The sequence below is a fragment of the Pocillopora damicornis genome, chromosome 1 (assembly GCF_964200805.1).
Source record: "Pocillopora damicornis chromosome 1, jaPocDami1.2, whole genome shotgun sequence".
Classification (NCBI taxonomy): domain Eukaryota; kingdom Metazoa; phylum Cnidaria; class Anthozoa; order Scleractinia; family Pocilloporidae; genus Pocillopora; species Pocillopora damicornis.
This window is the reverse complement of record NC_142670.1, coordinates 33,693,354-33,712,481: the sequence shown is the minus strand read 5'-3', so window position 1 is coordinate 33,712,481 and position 19,128 is coordinate 33,693,354. Positions and strand designations below refer to the sequence as shown.

The 19,128-nt window shown below is 37.7% G+C and overlaps 1 protein-coding gene, 1 long non-coding RNA gene and 1 pseudogene across 3 annotated transcripts; 2 read left to right on the top strand and 1 right to left on the bottom strand.

Annotated features, from left to right (window-relative positions):
* LOC113668951 (uncharacterized) overlaps positions 1 to 704 on the bottom strand; it is an 849-nt pseudogene extending 145 nt beyond the window's left edge.
* A 1,672-nt stretch (positions 705 to 2,376) lies between these two features.
* Positions 2,377 to 4,242, top strand: LOC149053425 (uncharacterized). Its single transcript, XR_016185311.1, has 2 exons — positions 2,377 to 2,537; positions 4,077 to 4,242. It is a non-coding gene; the product is annotated as an uncharacterized LOC149053425 (long non-coding RNA).
* A 720-nt stretch (positions 4,243 to 4,962) lies between these two features.
* Positions 4,963 to 17,984, top strand: LOC113673063 (glutamate--cysteine ligase catalytic subunit). Of its 2 annotated transcripts, none has more exons than XM_089201973.1 (19): positions 4,963 to 5,085; positions 5,613 to 6,151; positions 8,018 to 8,127; positions 9,805 to 9,854; positions 9,991 to 10,060; positions 10,263 to 10,331; positions 10,751 to 10,864; positions 10,977 to 11,035; positions 11,423 to 11,559; positions 12,063 to 12,137; positions 12,353 to 12,469; positions 12,890 to 13,028; positions 13,350 to 13,462; positions 14,057 to 14,149; positions 14,981 to 15,085; positions 15,625 to 15,706; positions 16,446 to 16,543; positions 16,644 to 16,764; positions 17,125 to 17,984. In XM_089201973.1, exons 2-19 carry the CDS (start codon positions 6,002 to 6,004, stop codon positions 17,376 to 17,378), a joined length of 1,956 nt encoding a protein of 651 aa, XP_089058099.1. In that variant the 5' UTR covers positions 4,963 to 5,085; positions 5,613 to 6,001; the 3' UTR covers positions 17,379 to 17,984. The 2 variants fall into 2 exon arrangements, with proteins under 2 accessions (XP_089058099.1, XP_089058093.1); XM_089201967.1 differs by lacking the exon at positions 4,963 to 5,085 and adding an exon at positions 5,382 to 5,532.
* The last annotated feature ends 1,144 nt before the right edge of the window (positions 17,985 to 19,128 follow it).

Sequence of the window (19,128 nt, the reverse complement as noted above, 5' to 3'; positions counted from 1 at the left end):
GTGCATTAAGCCGCAGTAGTCGTGGGGATTCTCACTCGGTTGTACAGTGGGAATATGTGTACCATCTACGCATCCAAAGGCTTGTGGAAACCCATATTTATTTTCCATGCCATTAACAAGTTTATTCAATTTATGAATGGTATTGGGTAATTTTATGTATCTTGGGCCTAAAACATTAGTGATAATGTCGTGTACTTTTCGAACCACCAAGGAGACTGTGCAATTTACAACTCCAAATGCATTTGCGGTCATCATGAGAGAACCTTGATCCTTCAAAAAGTATAGAGTCATGGCCAGTTGTTTTTCAACAGACAACACATCAAGTCCCCTTGGACTCCTACCAGGTTGAAGAAAGGGCCGCAATTCGTCTACTACAGACATGAAAACTGCACGGTCCATTCTCAAGTTCTTCTTCCACTCTCTTTCCGGCAAAATTCCATCGAACAAGTTAAGCCACCACTGTTCTGTCCTCCCCGAATTTCTCCACATTCTACCTCGACGACGGTTAATTCTTGTTCGAATGTGTCGAAGTCGTGCAACAGCGGCATTGCACTGCTGCGTTGCCTGAACAGTTCATTGCCTCTGGGGGAGGCTTGCATCATTAAAAGTGACAATAAAAAGCCCCAGTATTGAAAAGTGGCGGCAAGAGCACCTAGTGAAAGGAAAAGTGCATTCACAGCCAATATGCATCATTTGCCCGCCATTTTGTCTGTTTACATGGGTCAGCATTAGATTGGGAGTTACTACATCACGGGCGACGAGCGGGGATAGAAAAAACGACCCAAATACGAGTGGTCAGCGGTGAAACAACTTTCATACTTCATATATAGACAGATCATTTGTAGTATCAGGAAACAATCGTGTTGTAAAGCCGAAGTGTAAACAGTTTACTTCGCTAAATAAAATGTTAAGCAATTCAAAAGTGTTGATTGTACATATATCTTTTACTGCTTTAATAAACAATGAAGGCATCGGTGGCATCCGAAAGGTACCAAGAAGAATTAAATGTACGTTTTGTAGTTGCAGAAAACAATCGTGTTGTAAAGCCGAAATGTTACCAAGTTACACTTCGCTACCTAAAAAGTTAAGCAATTTTCCTCAAGCTTTAACTGGAACAATACTTTTAATGCAGGTAATTTAGTGTTAACAACTGGGTTGAAAACGTAAATTAGCCACCGTAAAGGGTAAAAAAGCTGACGTTCGAGCGTTAGCACTTCGTCAGAGCGATACTTTTAATGCTCTATTCTATGCTCAGAGCGATACTTTTAATGCTCTATTAACCAACGGAGGCATCGGGAAAGGCATTGGTGACACCGGGAAAGGCATCAAGAAGAATGATATTCACGTTATGTAACTTGTTGTGTGACGAAAAAAACGTATCTTGACTTGTTCAAAGCATTAATCACAGTTGGCTTCCTTTTCACTTGAATTTTGTATCCACAGCCTAAGATGAGAAATTTAAAATTTCTTTCAGCTGAAGTTCTTTTACTGCATATTATATCTATTCAATCGCCCCCAATTCACGTGGAAAAAAGGCAAGTAGGAAAACACTGAGCTTCGAGAAACAGCCATGTTAAGGCTAATGTATTTACCATTCCTTAAATATTTACAATCAAGACCACTCGTTTAGGAGACCTTTTCTCAAAAGATCCACACGCGCAAATAACGCTGTTTTCCGTTCGAAATGTTTTTCTTCCTATTCAATTGAACAACTGACTTAGCGTTTAAGCCGAGGAAAAAATCGTAAAGTTTGAATTCTGGGATGTTGTCCACTGTTGGCTCCATCAAGTTACGATTCTGCACCATTGACGCTCGTGAAAATCTATCTTTCCCTCGAAATATCCAAAACAATAATTGCCTTCAACAGAAAAGCCATTGAGATGATCTTTCAAAAAGTCGATCTCTAAATCTCTTAACATTGTTGGCTTTTGGTCTTCATCCATGGCAAAATCTTCCAGGAAAAGCAAACTACAGTGCGAAAACCAAGTTCCTGCCAAATATGATTGACATTTTTGACAACCGGAAATCATGATACTTTTTTTTCGTCACGCACGTCACGCAGCTAGCTACAAACCATATATATAATTATTCTTGGTGCCTTTCCAAATGCCACTGACTCCCTCTCCGAAGCCTCCATTGTTTATTAAAGCAGTAAAAGATATGAGTTCAATCAACACTTTTGAAAAATTGCTTAAACTGTGAAGTAAACTGTTAACATTTCGGCTTTACAACACGATTGTCTCTGGAACAACAAATTATATGTCTCTATATGAAGTATAAAAGCTGTTTCACCGCTGACCGCTCATATTTGGGTCGTTTTTTCTATCCCCGCTCGTCGCCCGTGATGTAGTAACTCCCCATTAGATTCCATCCACTAAAACCACCTTGGTCGAGAGGGACTGAGATGGAATGATGGACAACTCATGACTTATACTAATTGAAAATTACGAAGCTACGACAACATGCCGACTTATCCCGATGACCTAAGTGTATCATTTGTTTGGGAAATTGCGTCAAAACTTTTTACTCAAGAAATGGTAAGTATTAATTTATTGTTCGATTGTAGTATTATAAAACATTTTACGCAATTTTATGCAGATATTTCACGTATTTAAAAGGTGCCCAGATGTTACGTAGTTTTGGTGGATGTCATTAGGGAACATCCACCAAAACTTTGACCAAAACCATCAACAATATATTTTTTAAATTTTATCTATAGCCACTATTAGATGTTCAGGGAGAAAAAAGATTTATACCATTAATTAGCAGTTAGTGCTCTGGCTAATTATTTTTTATGGTGCACAATTGCTGACCGACCAAACGTTCATAATGATTATCATAACTCTTAACACATAGAATAAAGTGGTTTTGGTGGATGTTTCTCTCCATCCACCAAAACCACCATAGCAATTTCTGCTACTTCCTTACAGAAGACTGGTGTGACCTGCTATTTGGAGAACATAACCACAATCTATTTCTTTGTATGTAGAGATATTTTGCAAAGTTCTTGAGTCAGCACCTTTTATTATTGAAACCATAATCATAACATGGTGCACAATATAGAATACAAAAGGTTCTGGTGTGGTAATCATGTAATCTTGAAACAGGAGAGTTTTTAACTGACTTAAACTGATTTAAACAGACATTTGCAACAAAATTCCAGGTCCAGAAATTTCTTCCACTTTTTCCGCTAAAATCATAACCTTTAAGTACAACAAATCAGCACATTAGTAATTGTTATCAGGGGTCTGAAAATCCTATAAATCTTTCACATTTATTTCAAGTAACCTTTAATTTCACATGGATGAATAAGTATATGCTCAAGATGCAGAATGTCTTACATTTTACAAACTATTTCCCTTTTTATGGATAGACAGTGAAAGGCCTTTGCCACATTGGTGAATCAAACCATTGTATACCATGTATTTTGTGATAATTGTCTGTTTTTGCTCACAATATCCAGAAAAATGGAGGGGATAAATTTAAATAGCAAATTCTATTAATGGTTAAAATTGAATAACATTGGAAGATCAAATTAACTTTGTACTGTTTAAAATTCAGTTTTGGTTTCTTGCTTATTCCAGCCTCTTAATATTCAAAAGCATTCCTTGTCATTTTTTTGTGTTCTTCTGTGCACATAACTTGAAAAATAAACACAGAGAAAGGAAACCACAAAGGATTAAACTTGAAGCTAAAGCAAAGTTTAAGTTGAGCCATAGCTGATCCAAATACTGAGCGCTTTGTATTGTAACCCATTTAGCAGTAAAGTTTATCTATATGTCTGCCAGCTTGCCACAAGTCTTACCCCTCTCCTTCAAAAGTCTCTGTAAATAAATTTTTCTTTGTGGCCCCTAATTGATGATAAGTATATTACAGCTCCTCAATTTTCCTCTCTCAAGACAAGGTTGCTCTAAATTTAACAAAGTAATGGACTTGATAAAACTCAAACTATAACTCAGCTGGCTGCTACTTGCAACCTTAATTTCTAGATATCAGTATACAATAATCAATATGTTATAAATAAGAACCCAAATGCTTAATTTTGCAGTGATCACCTTCCTCCTTTTCATTTGCAGACCAGACTGGAACCTATGTAGGTGTGTTTGCTTGTTTTGAGTGGGGATGGAAGAAAAGGAGTCATGCCGCATATCTGATTTATTAAATCGCATTTGTTCTGTTTATACATGAGCAGAACTACCTTGTTCTCTGAAAAAAATAAAATTTCTCGCATTTTTATCTGTGCTTCGCAGTCAAACTTCCTTGTGTCTTGGACAAGAAATCTTATTTTCTTGAAAACAAAATCTTTGTTTCCAGCCTTCTGTAATAGGTAAATATAACAGGGTAAGATGAGTGACAGTGTATTTCTCAAGTTAATTTTTGGAATGTGACAAAACGGAACTGTCATAGCGTGATAAGGAGCAAACATATGATTGCTTGATAGAATGCAAAAAATGCAGAATTGCATATATTTTCTCCTTTGTCAGCAGCATATGTTAGTGAAAAGTTCTTATAATTGTTAACTTCTAAACCATCTTCAATTTAGCCAAGATTGAACTGTTATCACGTTTGTCATAAAAGTATTCTGAGATCAATGTCATATGACCCATTCATGTATTTGACCTTTCAAATTAGCAAGCCATAGTTGACAGAAACACAAAGGTTGAGGATAAAAAGAAATTATTATATACATTACTTCTTCTGCATCTTTTCGTTTCCTTTTCTCTCCAGCTGTTCTATCTATGCCGTGCTGGCAATTGAACACTTTCCTTCCCAAAATTAGGAAAGGCACACCAGTAAAAAACGAATTTTTGCTCCTTAAATATCTCATGCATCTTCCCCCAGTATTTTGTGACTTCTGTCCGAGGAAGGAGGTGTAAGCATTAAATTAACCCGAATGATTCCACGATTGTGGTATCATCCAAGCCATGCCAGAGGACTTGAACTACGCATCTCAGTCCCTCTCGACCGAGGTGGTTTTGGTGGATGGAATCTAATGCTGACCGTTTACATGCTTTGCGACAAACCTCACCCTGGGGTCCCGGAGTTGTAAGATTACATGTAAACGTCAGCTATTTTTCGACCACGGTAAGGCGGGTTACCTCACCTACTTGGGGTCCCCCACCTCCATGTAAACAGGGGCTTAGTCAACATTCACCTCACTTATATGTAAACACATCTCACAATATTAATATTCATAGTCAACTCGTGCTGATCATGTCCCTTATTGAACGCATTCTTAAAGATACTACACTACACCTTGTTTTCTTAATGACAGGCAAGAGAAAATAACGGAACCTTTTCAGGATAATGATTGCGTGCCTTAGTTGTAACGATAGGTGTGAACAGATAACTAATCTCTCCAAATTAAATCTCCCAATTACTTGCTTGGGTGCAGAAGGCCGGGTTGCTAGTTTCAGATTAGTAGGCTGTCACCGGTTTACGAAGGACTTGGAGATTTTACTAAAGTTTTTAAGTTCCTTTCCCTGCATTTTATGATAGTAGCATCCTTGAATCATTATTTGGATTGTCGCGGTAAGTTAACCATGACAAATGAATTACGCAATTTCCAATATTGGCTCTCTTTAAATATTCTGTCACGTTATCTTGTTCAGGTACTGGTCACTTGCTTTTGAACGAGTCACAACCCTGCTTTTTTTACCTCTGATGATTTCATATCGGCTCGTACACTTTCGCTGAAACCCCACCCACCTCTTAGAAGTTGATAGGAGGAAATTGAGGCCAAGCCCTGACGGTGCAAAGTGTAAACAAACAATTGAAGATACACAAGAATATATCATACGGGTAGTTTCGATACAGTTAGTTCGGAACGTGACAACGACAACAGGATCCAGCGGTCAACACGAAATTTGGCACAATTTGGGTGGCTCGCTCAAGTTCTTTTCCATAGAAGTGTAATTCAAGCTCTGTTTGTCATCATCTAAGTGTGTAATTCGTATTTTCACGTGTGGTTGCTGGTCCGTTCGTATCGTGAGGAACAAACATGGGTCTTCTTTCGCTTGGATCTCCTTTATCGTGGTCCGAAACCAAGCAGTACGCCAATCATGTTCGAAAGCACGGTATTTTGCAGTTTCTTCACATCTATAATAGGCTAAAAGACCGGGAAAATGACTGCTTGAAATGGGGTGACGAGGTACTGTAAAACGTTTCTGCCTCTTTTGTGTGTAATGTATTCAGAATGCTTTATATGAGCGGCTTTTAGCAGCTTGTTTATTTAGTTCTGGTTCCGTGAATACTTGTTCAAGAAAAAAAAATCACATGGTTTATCCTTACTTGTCAAAGACTGCATGCTAAACTACTTTGAGAAATACAGAGTGAGTTTTATTTTTTTCTTTTTCGACATGGACTTTAACACTTTCGCTGCAGGTCGTTAAATACATGTTTTCGTGCAGCTTATTTGGTCTGTCAGTTATGTTTTTTTTAGCCAAAGAATTGGTTGCATATTGACGGAAAGTAAATTAATGTGAAAACCGTAAAATATGTAGACAAAAATGCTCAAGAACTCCGTAAAGAGCTTAAATATTGCCATTAAGCTCCAACATGCGACCTCCATTTATTTTCATTAGGACTGCAGTCTCCGTATGTCAACCGTAGTCATCGTGTCTGACAATTTTAGAAAGTTTAATGCATTAAGCATTCGATATTGCGTGTATTTTCTACTTATTTGTCAACGAAAGGATGCTTGTACTTCAAAATCTTCTGGGATCGATGGTTTTTTTGTTTTATTTGAATTTCTCATTAAAATTTGCCAAGTCATTTTCCTAATTTAGTCATACAATTTGCTGAGTAAGTACCGTTTTAATAACAATAGGTCATAATTCTTAGGAAAGGAAAGGAATCTTGTGTGGAATTTGACATGGAATTTGACAATTAATTTGAATTTGTCACTTGGCCATTGGCAATACTGCTCAAGTTATCTAACTACAGGATAGATCCAGTGTTTATCCATGCTGTCTCAAAAGAAAAAATTATGCTTAATCATGGTACACAATAATGTGCTACACTATCACTTTAATAATCTCTTGAACAGCTGCTGTAGCTTGATTTAATCTCTTTATATGTAAATACTACTGTACTTCATTAATTGGATACACCTTTATTAGTAAGAGCTAAAATATTTGCAATAAATTTGTGCAACCTACATTGATTAATTTGCTGGCAGTGCCCCAGCACATTAAGAAGTGAATCCTGTGTTCTGATCGGCTTCTCCAGGCAGGCAGGCTAAGATGGGCTTATCTTGCTCTCTCTGGACTGTGCACTTTGACCCCCCCCCCCCCCCCCAAAAAAAAAAAATTGTATGTAGGGGTCTGTCCAAGTTCCTAATTTTTGGACAATGCTGGCAATGGAGTTGCAGAAAGCAGCAGAATACAGCCATAACATAGAAAACATAATCAGCTATCATGTTTTTATTGTACTCCAACAGTTGGCTTTCTTTCCAACTCTCAAAATAAACAAGTCATTCTTGAAGTCTATTTGCTATGTAGTAAATCCCGTACTGACCAAGCTTGTTCAGTCAAGATGGTTGGATATTCATTTTTATAGACCTCTAATTCATCTCAGTTAACAAAATTGCAGAAAATATTCTGCAAAACCTATAATCTTCCAGCCATCTTGACATCCTGTGTGGTTAACAAGGCATATCTATGCATTAGTAGCAAAAGTAGTTGGCATTAGCTCCTCTTTCTTCATGTACATGTACGTGGTGATAACCCCTCACTTAACATAACCAAAATCTTGTAATTCATCTCTCATCCATAGGTTAATTAAAAGTCCTCCCCCCCCCCCCCCCAATGTTGCAAGAAATTAATGACCATTTCGTAACTCTGGGCAAAATTGTAATGGGAGAGAGAGGGAGAGAAAGTTTTAGAAAAAAATTCAAAAAGTATAGTAACAGATCATAATAGTTTGAACCATAGAATTGTTTTGAGTGACTCTGTCAGACATTGATTTACATATTAAAGTACTAAATTTGCTCATAATTTAACCTTTGTGTCTAAAGGTGGAATACACATTGATAAAACTTGACCACGAGAACAAGAAAGTTTACACAGACTTGAGGGCCAAAGAAATGCTAGATGTGCTAACACTGGAGGAATTAAGAAATCCAAAGTAAGAGACAGTAACATAAGTATGTTTGATGATTTTAGATATATGAAAGTTCATATATTTGCACTGCGGTGGAGAGATGTATATAAGAGATCCTCTCAGCTAAGAACACTACTGAAATGAGTAGTTGTAAATAGGACCTGAAAACTGTGCACCAGTATCGCAGAGGTCATGGGTTCATATCCCGTACAGGCCTGAATTTTTTTCAGGTCCTATTTACAACTACTCATTTCAGTAGTGTTCTAGCTGCGAGGATCTCTTAATCTCATAAGTATGTTTGTTCTCCTTCTGTTCTCTTTACATTACCTATTGTTATGACAAGGAGAGTCTTTTTAACTGAACCATGAGCTTCTTAAATTCGCAAATCATTTCCTTTATCCTCGTGACACTGATTAGATTCAAGGGTGTTAACTAAAGGAACTTCAAGAAGACATACATGAGTAGTCACTCAATGGTTAACTCTTTCCCCCTTAACATCAGTATCCATATTCTCCATACTATTCACCATACATTTCACAAGATGCTGACAAAGAGAATTTGTTTAATAATCAAGAGCTGCTCTAGTTGATGATCATTTCCTATATTCTCATGACCTTAATGTTTGATTCAAGAGTGATATTGTAAGGAGAAATTAGATGCTAGTCACTCTAAGGAGTTAAAGGGTTAAGGGTTAAAGTGGCTAACTATGTTTGAAATGAGCAGATTCAACCTTGATAAACTCAGATACAATGTACATGTATTGCAGACTTTTATCCAAAAATAAAAAAAAGACTTAGGAGATTAGAAAAATACTACTAATAGATTCCATATCAGCCCAAATTTGGTTAAAGGGTTTAATTTGCATAAAAATTTGAATGGTACAAATTCATCCCCAGTGACTGTGATATTCTTTGTGCCAGTCCCAAGAACTTGAATAGTGCTGGGAGAGAGGAGGGTGGGGTGAAGTTGGAGACTAAAAAGGATCCCAGAGATGAGGTTGCAGTTTGTGCACTTCATTGTGCATGTAAGGTTTTTCGAGGATTGGTGTTCTGATGCTGACCATTAGCTTCCACTCATCTTGCAGAACAATTGGCAGTGTAACCTTCTGAAACTCACAAAGGCAGAACACTGTGCATATAATCTGAAAAAATTCTTCACATGTATAAAGATTATATGCATGTACATATGAACACCCTCATGAAGTAAAATGTATGAGAAAGAAATTTAATTTAAAGTTATACAGAATAAAATTTTAACTGTAATAATGTTGGAGAGAGACATCAGGGTAAAAGTACCTTGGATTTGATTTGTAATTGATTATAATTAGTGGGGTGATTACAGATAAATTATGCACTTAACATAGATATATATACCTGGTGATTTTATATGTGTATTGGACAGACATATCATTTCTTAAAGGGAGATTAGTTTGTAGTCCCATTTACTATAAATTTTGGATTGCCTCGGTAGTCAAAATTTTTTTTCCATTGGTACAGTTCCATTATCAATTTTTGGTCAGTTCAAGTGCAGTAATTGATTTTTTTGTCTTTTTATAAATCAGTAGTTATGGTTAAAAAAAAGATATAAATAAAAAGTAATAAACAGGTATACATGTATAAGAAAGAAATCAGTTTGAATAAAAGTACTGTACCAAACAATTGCTGCATTTTGTTTAGTAACAATATGTGATTGAAATTGCAGCACTAACAAGACTGCATGGAGACCTGAGTATGCAGGCTACATGGTCGAAGGTAATAAAAGGATTTATCTGTCTACTGAGCTTTTGATTTACATCTGATTTTCATCTGAACCAAAGATCTCTTCTTCTGCATTACATGTAGATTGAGAACTCCATGACTTGATTCATTAATTAATTGTAAATTCCAGGGACACCGGGCCAACCTCTGGGTGGATGTATGAGACACTTCAACATGATTGAGGCAAACATGAGGCTTAGGTAAAGTCACAGTTAATCCAATTGATTAGTGGTTTTAAAACTAATTTAGTGGTGGTTTGTTGATTTGTATCTGTATTGCAGTTTTCCTGCTTGTCAAACCTTTCTTTCCTCAGTGCAAAGTACACTGTACAATTTCTTTATGCAATTAAGCACAATTGTTTTTGTTTGTTTGTTTTTTTGTGTTTTTTTTTTTTAACAACAGACGTGAAGAAGTCTTGAAGAATCTCTCAGAACCTGGAGAAACTGTTTTGTCAATTTGTGGATTTCCCAGGTAACTGGATTGTAGTGATGGAGGTTGTATTTACAATGAATCCATCAATAAATTGCTTGGTGATATAGCTTGTTTTTACATATTATTTGGTGAAGTATGATATGGACATGAGTGTTTAGATGAGGTTACACCCTATGTGAAGACAGAAAGAGACTTCTATTCACAACAAATTTGTCTAAAATGCACATGTATGTACGTTTTTATTTAACCAAACCTACCAGGCAAGAGGGTTGGTAAAGTGTACTAACAATTAATTTGATTCATAGTTGTTTTATTGATAAGGGTTTTGTGTTAATGAAAAGGACAAATTCTTTTAAAATTTTAAGGTTTCACTCTGAAGCAGATGCTAGATTTTTTTAACTTGAGGGTTTGTTTAAGTTTTAACTGATGCTAATGAAACAATGATTTCTCTCTTTAAGACTTGGATGCCCAAACTTTACATACCCAAGCTTTGACCCAACTCCTGTTGGAGGAACTTCCTGTTCAATGTTTTTTCCTGATCAGGCAACATACCAAGGGCATCCAAGATTCAGGTAAATATTACAAAGAAATACAGTCATGTAACTATGTATTGACTTCTAAATTTGGATACTGTTGCATTCTTTTTCGGATTAAAAACTAAAAACTGTTTTATTTTTCCTTCAGCACCCTTACACGAAACATTCGGGAGAGGAGGGGCTCTAAAGTTGCCATCAACATTCCAAGTAGGTTTATTGTTTTAAAACAAAAAAAAAGAAAAGGAAAGTAAAACAAAGGTAATTCTGAGCAGGGAAATGGGTTATTTTTACTCAAAATCGCTGGTTAATATTCATTTTAAAAAAATCCTCAAAAAGAAATGTCTTAACACAGTCCTCAAGACTTGACATCCAATCCTTGATTCTTGGAATTATTTGGTAAAGAATTATTTGGTAAGGAGGGCAGGGTTTCAAAGCTGAATTGTACTGTACAGTTAGAATGGCCAATCTACTTATATGTAGTTTTCCTCTGTAATTTAAACTCACTTGCAAGGGTCTTTTCTTAACTCATACTTGTGCAAGTACTTGCATTTACTTTGAGTAACTGTTAAAACTTGTGGCTTTTTTTTTTGACAGTTTTTAAGGATGTAAACACTCCATCGCCTTTCATCGAGAAGTTTCCTTTAGTAGAAGGGGAAGGAGCAAAGGCTGCTTTGCCAGATCACATCTATTTAGATAGCATGGGCTTTGGTATGGGCATGTCTTGCCTTCAGGTAACTTTCATAAACTGTGCTGTCTGTCTGATGGTGTCTATTTCTCAAAATGGGGTACATTACAGAAGGAAGTTGATAATACCAAATCACCCTGTTGTACTCTCCCACCGACGCAGCACCACGGTTTCTTTAGAAGCTTACATATACCTCTAACTTTACCTGACTGTCATGACAAAGGGCTAACGCTTGAAGCTTTAGAAACTCTACGGTGGCCAATATACTTTTATTAACACAGTTGATGAAACCAAATTATCTTGTTCTACTCCCCCACTGACGTAGCACCACAGTCTCTATAGCAACTTACCCCCTTTGTACATATATTACGTAACTATATTGTGTTACTTGCCGCCCTAAAAATCAAACACATCGAATTCAGAAAGAATATTACATGTTTGAAGTGCTCTTCAGGAAGCTCTTTCTTTAAAACCCTATCTGTTATGATTGCTTTAACTCTTCGGTTACTCCGTTTCAAACGTTTATGACGATAATATGGATCATTTTAGATGACGTTTCAAGCCTGCAGCATTCAAGAAGCGAGGTTTCTGTATGATCAGCTGGCAGTTGTTACTCCTATTGTGGTAAGTGCAAAGGAAAAAAGCCCTAGTGAAAAATGCTTTTTATATTTCGTCTTCTAATGTCTTGGTTATGCCAACAATTTTGCTTGTGTATTTTAATTCATAGTTTTTCATTGGATTTCATCAACTGCACTTCCTGCTCAGTAGATATCCCTGTTGGCTTTTATAGTCTTTTATTTGTGTTTTGATGTACGTGTACTACCCTTTTGTTCTTGAAGATGGCTCTCTCTGCCGGAACTCCGATCCTGCGCGGGTACCTGTCAGATCTGGATTGCCGCTGGAGCGTGATTTCAGGCTCAGTTGATGACCGCACTCCCGAAGAGAGAGGTCTGGAGGTGAGTTCGTAGGAAACATAAAGTTGTGTTTCATTTTGGCTTTGCTTTGTTTTCCTAATCATTGTATTATTGTGCGTCATAGATAAATTTTCAATTTAGTGTCTAAAAGTAATCGGAGATTTGTTTACTTTGCTCTTTGATTAGACCAGAAAACTCGCGCCACTTTCTCGACCAATAAGATGCCAAACTTAAACTAATCACGACTTGGTCGCCCGCGTTTTCCAGCGCTCAGGCAATTTTCTTGTTTTTTCACTGTGAGTTCTCATTGGCTCTTAAAGGAATTTTCCTCTCTTTTGATTGGTTATTGTGATTACTTTGGTTTAGGTTTTACGACACTCAATCGATAAGCGCTCAAATACAAAGTTTGAATCGTAACTTAGAATAAACTCTGTTCTTTTCTTTTCGTTTTGTTTCTTGTAGCCTTTGAAAGAAAACCGATTCGTGATCCCCAAGTCACGGTACGACTCTATAAGCACATACCTTTCTCAAGACGGAGAAAAGTATAGTGATATCGATCTGGTGTACGACAAAGAGATTTATCGGCAGCTTATAGACGCTGGTTAGTATACATGTACCTGTTATTTGTTCATAAGATACGTAGATCTGGTGTATAAGCTTTTACTGAGAAACTAATTAAGGAAGTTCGTGCGACATTCAGTAGATCAGATGCTCTACCACTGAGTAGACTTGTGTAGGAGACTTGCAGTAAGCTAGGCCGTTTTACAGGTTTATGGTAACAAACTCTCTGCGCACCATCAGTATAGGAAAGTTGAATTGTAATGCTTCTGCGCAATGATGGCCAAGGTTATATGTTAGAAAGTCTATCTTGTGTTATTTTACTTAAATTAGTTCTTGCCATTGTTTTGTTTTCCAATTTCAGGCATCGATGATCAGTTAGCTCGCCATTACGCACACTTGTTCATTCGGGATCCCTTGACCTTGTTCCAAGAGCACATTCACCAAGATGATGAACAGAACACAGATCATTTTGAGGTACACAAGGTTCCTTTTCAAACCTGTTTGTCCTCGTTTAAAGTCAAATATTTTTTAGGAAGGCCACGAAAAAAAAAATAAAAGAAGTAAACATCTGTGTTGCAGTGTTTGTCGAGAACTCCATGACCGTACACAATATTTACGTGTAGTTTTTGTGTTCACATAATGTTTTAATTGGTAAATCGGTTCAAGATGATCGGAATTCTATAACTTTTTTATACGTTAAGGTCCAGTACTCCAAAAAACAAAGAAATGTGTTGGGCTCACTAAATCAACGGGATACAGATGTACCTGAGTTTTAGCCCTATGAGAAACCAATACACCTTAAAATCGTAAATACTTTTATACAAAGTACCTAAACTTGCTTCGAGATTTTGGTTTCTTTTTGGAAACAGAACACCAGAATTTATGAAAACGAGATTGTTTTAATACGTATAGTGATGCAAAAATGACGAAAACACGAGTTAAAAGAAAAATGATAGCAGAATACTTAAAACCATAGGCAAGCTGATGTAGTTTAGTACAGTGCACCGGATTTTTGCATCCAAAGTAACACTGCTTATACTGTAGAATTCTTGTTTTCTATCTCCTCAGAATATCCAGTCTACAAACTGGCAGACTATGCGTTTCAAGCCACCTCCTCCCAACTCCTCCATCGGATGGAGAGTGGAGTTTAGGCCAACTGAGGTAGGATTCAATATTGAAACACTAGATCGACAACAGTACCTGAGCAATTGTGAACCTACTACTCCCCTAACCCAACATTAAACCTGACTTGATATCAGTTCACTGTTTTGGGGTTAGGGGAGGGAGGGGTGGGTGCGCAGTTGTTTAGATAATTGATCCGAAACACTCAGAGCGTCTTTTATCATAACTAGCTCATCAGAAAGAGCAGGAAAAGTTTCACTGTTTTTAGGTTAGGGGAGGGAGGGGCAGGAGCGCAGTTGCTCGGAAACTGAAATTGATCCGAACGCCTGGGCGTTTTTTTATCATAACTAGCTGATCAGAAAGAGCAGGAGATGTTTCAAAGTGATCACGATACGTGACTATCATTACGCGACAGATGACTTGGTCTTAGCTGATACATGTATTTGCTCCTCCATCATTATATTTCACAGTAGACTAACACTGTTGCTCTCTGTAGTAGTTTTGAATGATGCATTTCTTCCAGGGGTGATATTGTAAGGAGAGATTAAATGCTAGTCGCTCGGGATCAATATCAGTATCTGGGCAACTGCCCACCTACCCCTCCCCTAACCCAACATTAACCCTAAGTTGTTGTCAATAGACTGGTGTTGAGTTAGGGGAGGGGTAGGTGGGCAGGTGCCCAGATACTGATATTGATCCGTCGCTCGTGGATTAAAGGATTAATAAGCAACTTGAACATGTATCTTTGGTGTTTCGAACATATTTATAAAATAAAAAAAGGTAGCCCAACGTTTACTGGATGTAATTCAGTCACCGATATTTCTGATTATGAATGTCTTTGTTTTTTTCTTTGATTCTTCAACCGTTCAGGTTCAACTGACAGATTTCGAGAATGCCGCCTATGTGACGTTTGTTGTGCTTCTTACACGAGTTATTTTGTCGTTCGACCTCAATCTTCTGATTCCTCTATCCAAGGTAACACTGAAAGGAATTCTGTTCGTGAGACAACTAGTGAGGGAGGGATCTTGCCCGTTCGTAGGTTTAGACAACGCGTCCGAGAATTTAGAGGCTCTAATCAATTGATTATGAATGCAATATTAGGAAAAAAAATCACATTATTGTCGGGCCTTGCTCGAACTGAAGTCCAAGAGACTTCTTAGCCCAGAAATGCTAGCCCCTAATCCGCGGTTTCCCCAGCATCAACATGCATTTTGGTGATGGGCCCTCCTTCCAGCTTCATCATTTTTATCAAGATTCCCTGACAGTTCACCTGTGCCTGAGTTGAGAGAGGCCTGGTGAGAGGGACGAACTCTGTTACCTAGTGGTTGATCATCCTATTACAAAATCGTCATTCACTGAGGTTCGAATCCTGACGAAAGATTCAGCGTTTTCTCTCCTACCTTTGTGACAAATGAAACTCTTTTCTGTGCCATATTGAGTGTTACTAAAACCAACAAAACAACACACATTCTTACAGCGACATATTAACGTACTTTAATTTATTCCATTCCTAGGTGGATGAGAACATGGTCACTGCCCAGAAGAGAGATGCAGTCCGCCAAGGCCAGTTTTACTTCAGGAAGACGTTGAAGAAATGTAAGATAAACAAAAAGAACTATGACAGTAAACAACAACTGCATCAACAAGTTGAACCCTTAGCTTCCTCGTGCCACCTTCATCAGGCAACGTAATCCCAGAAGGTTACTCAATTCCCACTCCTTCTTTGGTGGACGCGGTAGACTAAGGGGTAGTGCCGTGGGCTCAGGGTCGACAGTTGCGAACTTGCGGGTTGAACAAGAACTTGTATCATTGGCAAGATGCATAAACCTGACTCTCTTAGTGCCTTTCCCCACCCAGCTATAAAAATGGTTCCCAAGAAGTGTCAGGCAAACTTGACTGAATGCAGGAATACTCATACGTGTTGCTTGCGATTGACTATTGTGTCATTCAGGAAGGGGCGCTATACGTTTAGTTGCTTTATACTTTAGAAACTTGGATAAGCTCCAATAGCCATGCGAGTCGGTCTTTTGTTGCATGTTTCTTATCCTCCCCTCCCTCGACCGTCTGCATTATTCTTTCCTTTGCCTGGTGACAGTAGGCGTACCTTCATGACCTTTGGGGCCTTGTAATCTTAATAAACTTCTAAGCACAGAGGTAAGAAGATTTGGGAAAATTATCCTTCACGGGACCTTGCCGAAATATAACGAATTCTCAGAAATAGTCAATGGAGAACGGTATGTTCATCAGCTAAGACAAAAATATTCTAGATCTTGGGTGAAAAATTGCCGTTGATAATTTAACACCTGTGTTATAACTTTTCTCTCTCTTTTCCAAGGTCCTACCGCGGCCAATGGAAGCGCTCAGAATCTAGAGTTGGAAGAATGTAAAGACGAGTATGAACTGATGACAATAGACAAGATAATTAATGGAAAGGTGAGCCATGGTGAAAACGAAAACTGCTCTCTTTGACCCTTTACTTAAGTGTTATTGTTGTTTCACATATGTATTTAAATCCAATCATGTTGTTGTGCAGGAAGGTGAATTCCCTGGTCTGATACCCCTGATGGAGAGTTACCTCAGCAACGTGGATGTTGACATTGACACGCGATGCACCATCTCGCAGTATTTGAAGCTCATCTCTAGGAGGGCGTCTGGTGAGTGACTGACACAAATTACCTAGATAGTAGCCACCATAACCGTTAGGGCTCAGTTGTATGAGGAGGGGTTACGCTATCTATCGGATAAATCGCTCTCTAGCCGATCAAGTCATCGCAGACGTACTGCACTATCCACCAGATAGGGATTGTTTCAATGGGGCCTGACTGTTACTGAAATCAAGACTGCGTCTTCGGCCCTTGAATTGCTTACGAACCCTTTGTGAATGCAGACTCCACTTTTTTTTTTATTTTAAATAATTTTAATCTTTACAAGATGTTGATTAACTACATCGTCTTTGGTGGGCTTGAAATTCTACCGATAAAAATCTGACACAAATCCTTTTCTCGCTGCGGCAGGTGAGCTGTTGACCACAGCACAATGGATGCGTAGGTTTGTTGAAGTGCACCCTGACTACAAGAAGGACTCTGTTGTCAGTGAAACGATTTGTTACGATCTTATGAACACTTTTGACCGCATAAGTAAAGGCGAAGTTGGAGCCCCTGAACTCTTTGGGAAACCTACTTCGAAAACAAGTGACGTACTGCTGAAGAAATGTTTGGAAATCAAAGAGGAGATGAACAAAATTGAAGCTGGGAAAGAGGCTGTGTAAAACTGATGTATTTTCCGCAAAATTTGTACGTTATGGTCAGCGTTGTTGTTGTATAGAGGCAGTTGACTTGTGTAATGAAAACCCTCTCAGCATCGAATGCAGTGAAGTTGTACGAAGCTAAAGGAGTAAATTTCAGAGTAGCTACCTAAAGTCAAGTTGCCAATTCAATGTTATATATTATTATTATTATTATTATTATTATTATATATTATTGGAACTCACCATATGAATATATTGTCAGTAACCGATTACATTCGTATAGCTTAGAAAACGCTCTTGAAGTCTCGTTACCAAAGGTGTGATTTGATTACTCGACAAATTTTCGGACTGATGAAATCAAAGAACAAATGTGACCTTCGAAGTGGTGCTTAATCTTTTGAATTTCGTTACAAGGTTTGCTAGCTTCTTGATTTGAAAATATTTAACATACACGGTCGTAGAAAACTTCGTAATGATTTTCGTAAAACCCTAATTGCGCTTACATTTGGATCATAGGCAACATTGTAAATGAAAGAACGCATATTGATCATTTTAAGGGCTTCGAGCGTAATGGTTTGTAAATAATCGGCAGCTTTTTATCACAAATAAAGATCTATTTAACTGGAATCAAGGTTTGTTGTTGTTAGTGTTGCTATGAGTGATTTTTTTCAATTTTTTTTTGTTTCCATTTGGTTTTGTTGTATTTTTTTCCTTTTTCTTCTTTTCTTTTGTCTAGTTTTTGCACTCCCAGACAAAATTAGTTGAGATACTTCTCCAAAACGACGCCATCTCACCCTTCTTGCATGCAGTGTTCATTGCCAATGTGTCCATACCATCTTGCAGACCAACATTTATTGCCAATTTTTTATGCCATCTTGCAGACCAACATATTTATTGCCAATTTTTCTGTCATCTTGCAGACCAACTGTAATTGCCAATTTTTCTATGCCAGCTTGCCGACCACTAGCAATTGCCAATTTTTCTACGCCATCTCGCAGACCAACAGAAATTGCCAATTTTTCTATGCCATCTTGCAGACTAACATTAATTGCCAATTTTTCCGTGCCGTCTTGCTTACCAATATTAGGGGGTTAGGGAAGGCAATAAGTATAGTGACACGACCAAAATCCCCCCTCCCCCTCCCCCTCGCGATAAATAGTGACCGGTCTCTAAAAAAGATACTTTGCGTGAGTCTCATCGGAAATTAACCAAGAACTCAACACTTAACAGATGTACCATACTATGCCTATAGCAAATTAATTTACTCGCTGCTATTTATATTGCAGATTGTAGAAGTTGTCATTTAGAAGCGGCTTAATCCATGCTTTGACCTTTTTGGTTGCCATAACGAGCAGAAAAAAAAATGGCAACTCTGTCTACATGAAAAGTCGCCGATTGTTGTGACCTGTGTCGGTCGCTCCTAAAAAAAAAAGTTGCTTTAATGTTTTTATAACTATGTATATGTTGATAGTCTATAGTTTAAATGAGATAAACAGTTGGATTAAAGTTTTAAGTCGGCAAATGGGGGATACTGATGATAGCCGAAGTGGAACATTACTGTGATCACCAACCTCTCTAAAAGTAACAAGCAGTCATTCACAAAAGTGACGAGGGGTTGAAAGCTATTAAGTGGCCTTGAGGTAAAAGAAATTTCGCTGTTAAATTATTTTCAGGTCGGTAAATATACCGCACCGAAGCATCCATTAACATGAATTAATGTACATGGACCATTTAACAGCAGGAAAACTCAGCGAGAAATTGTATTAAAGTG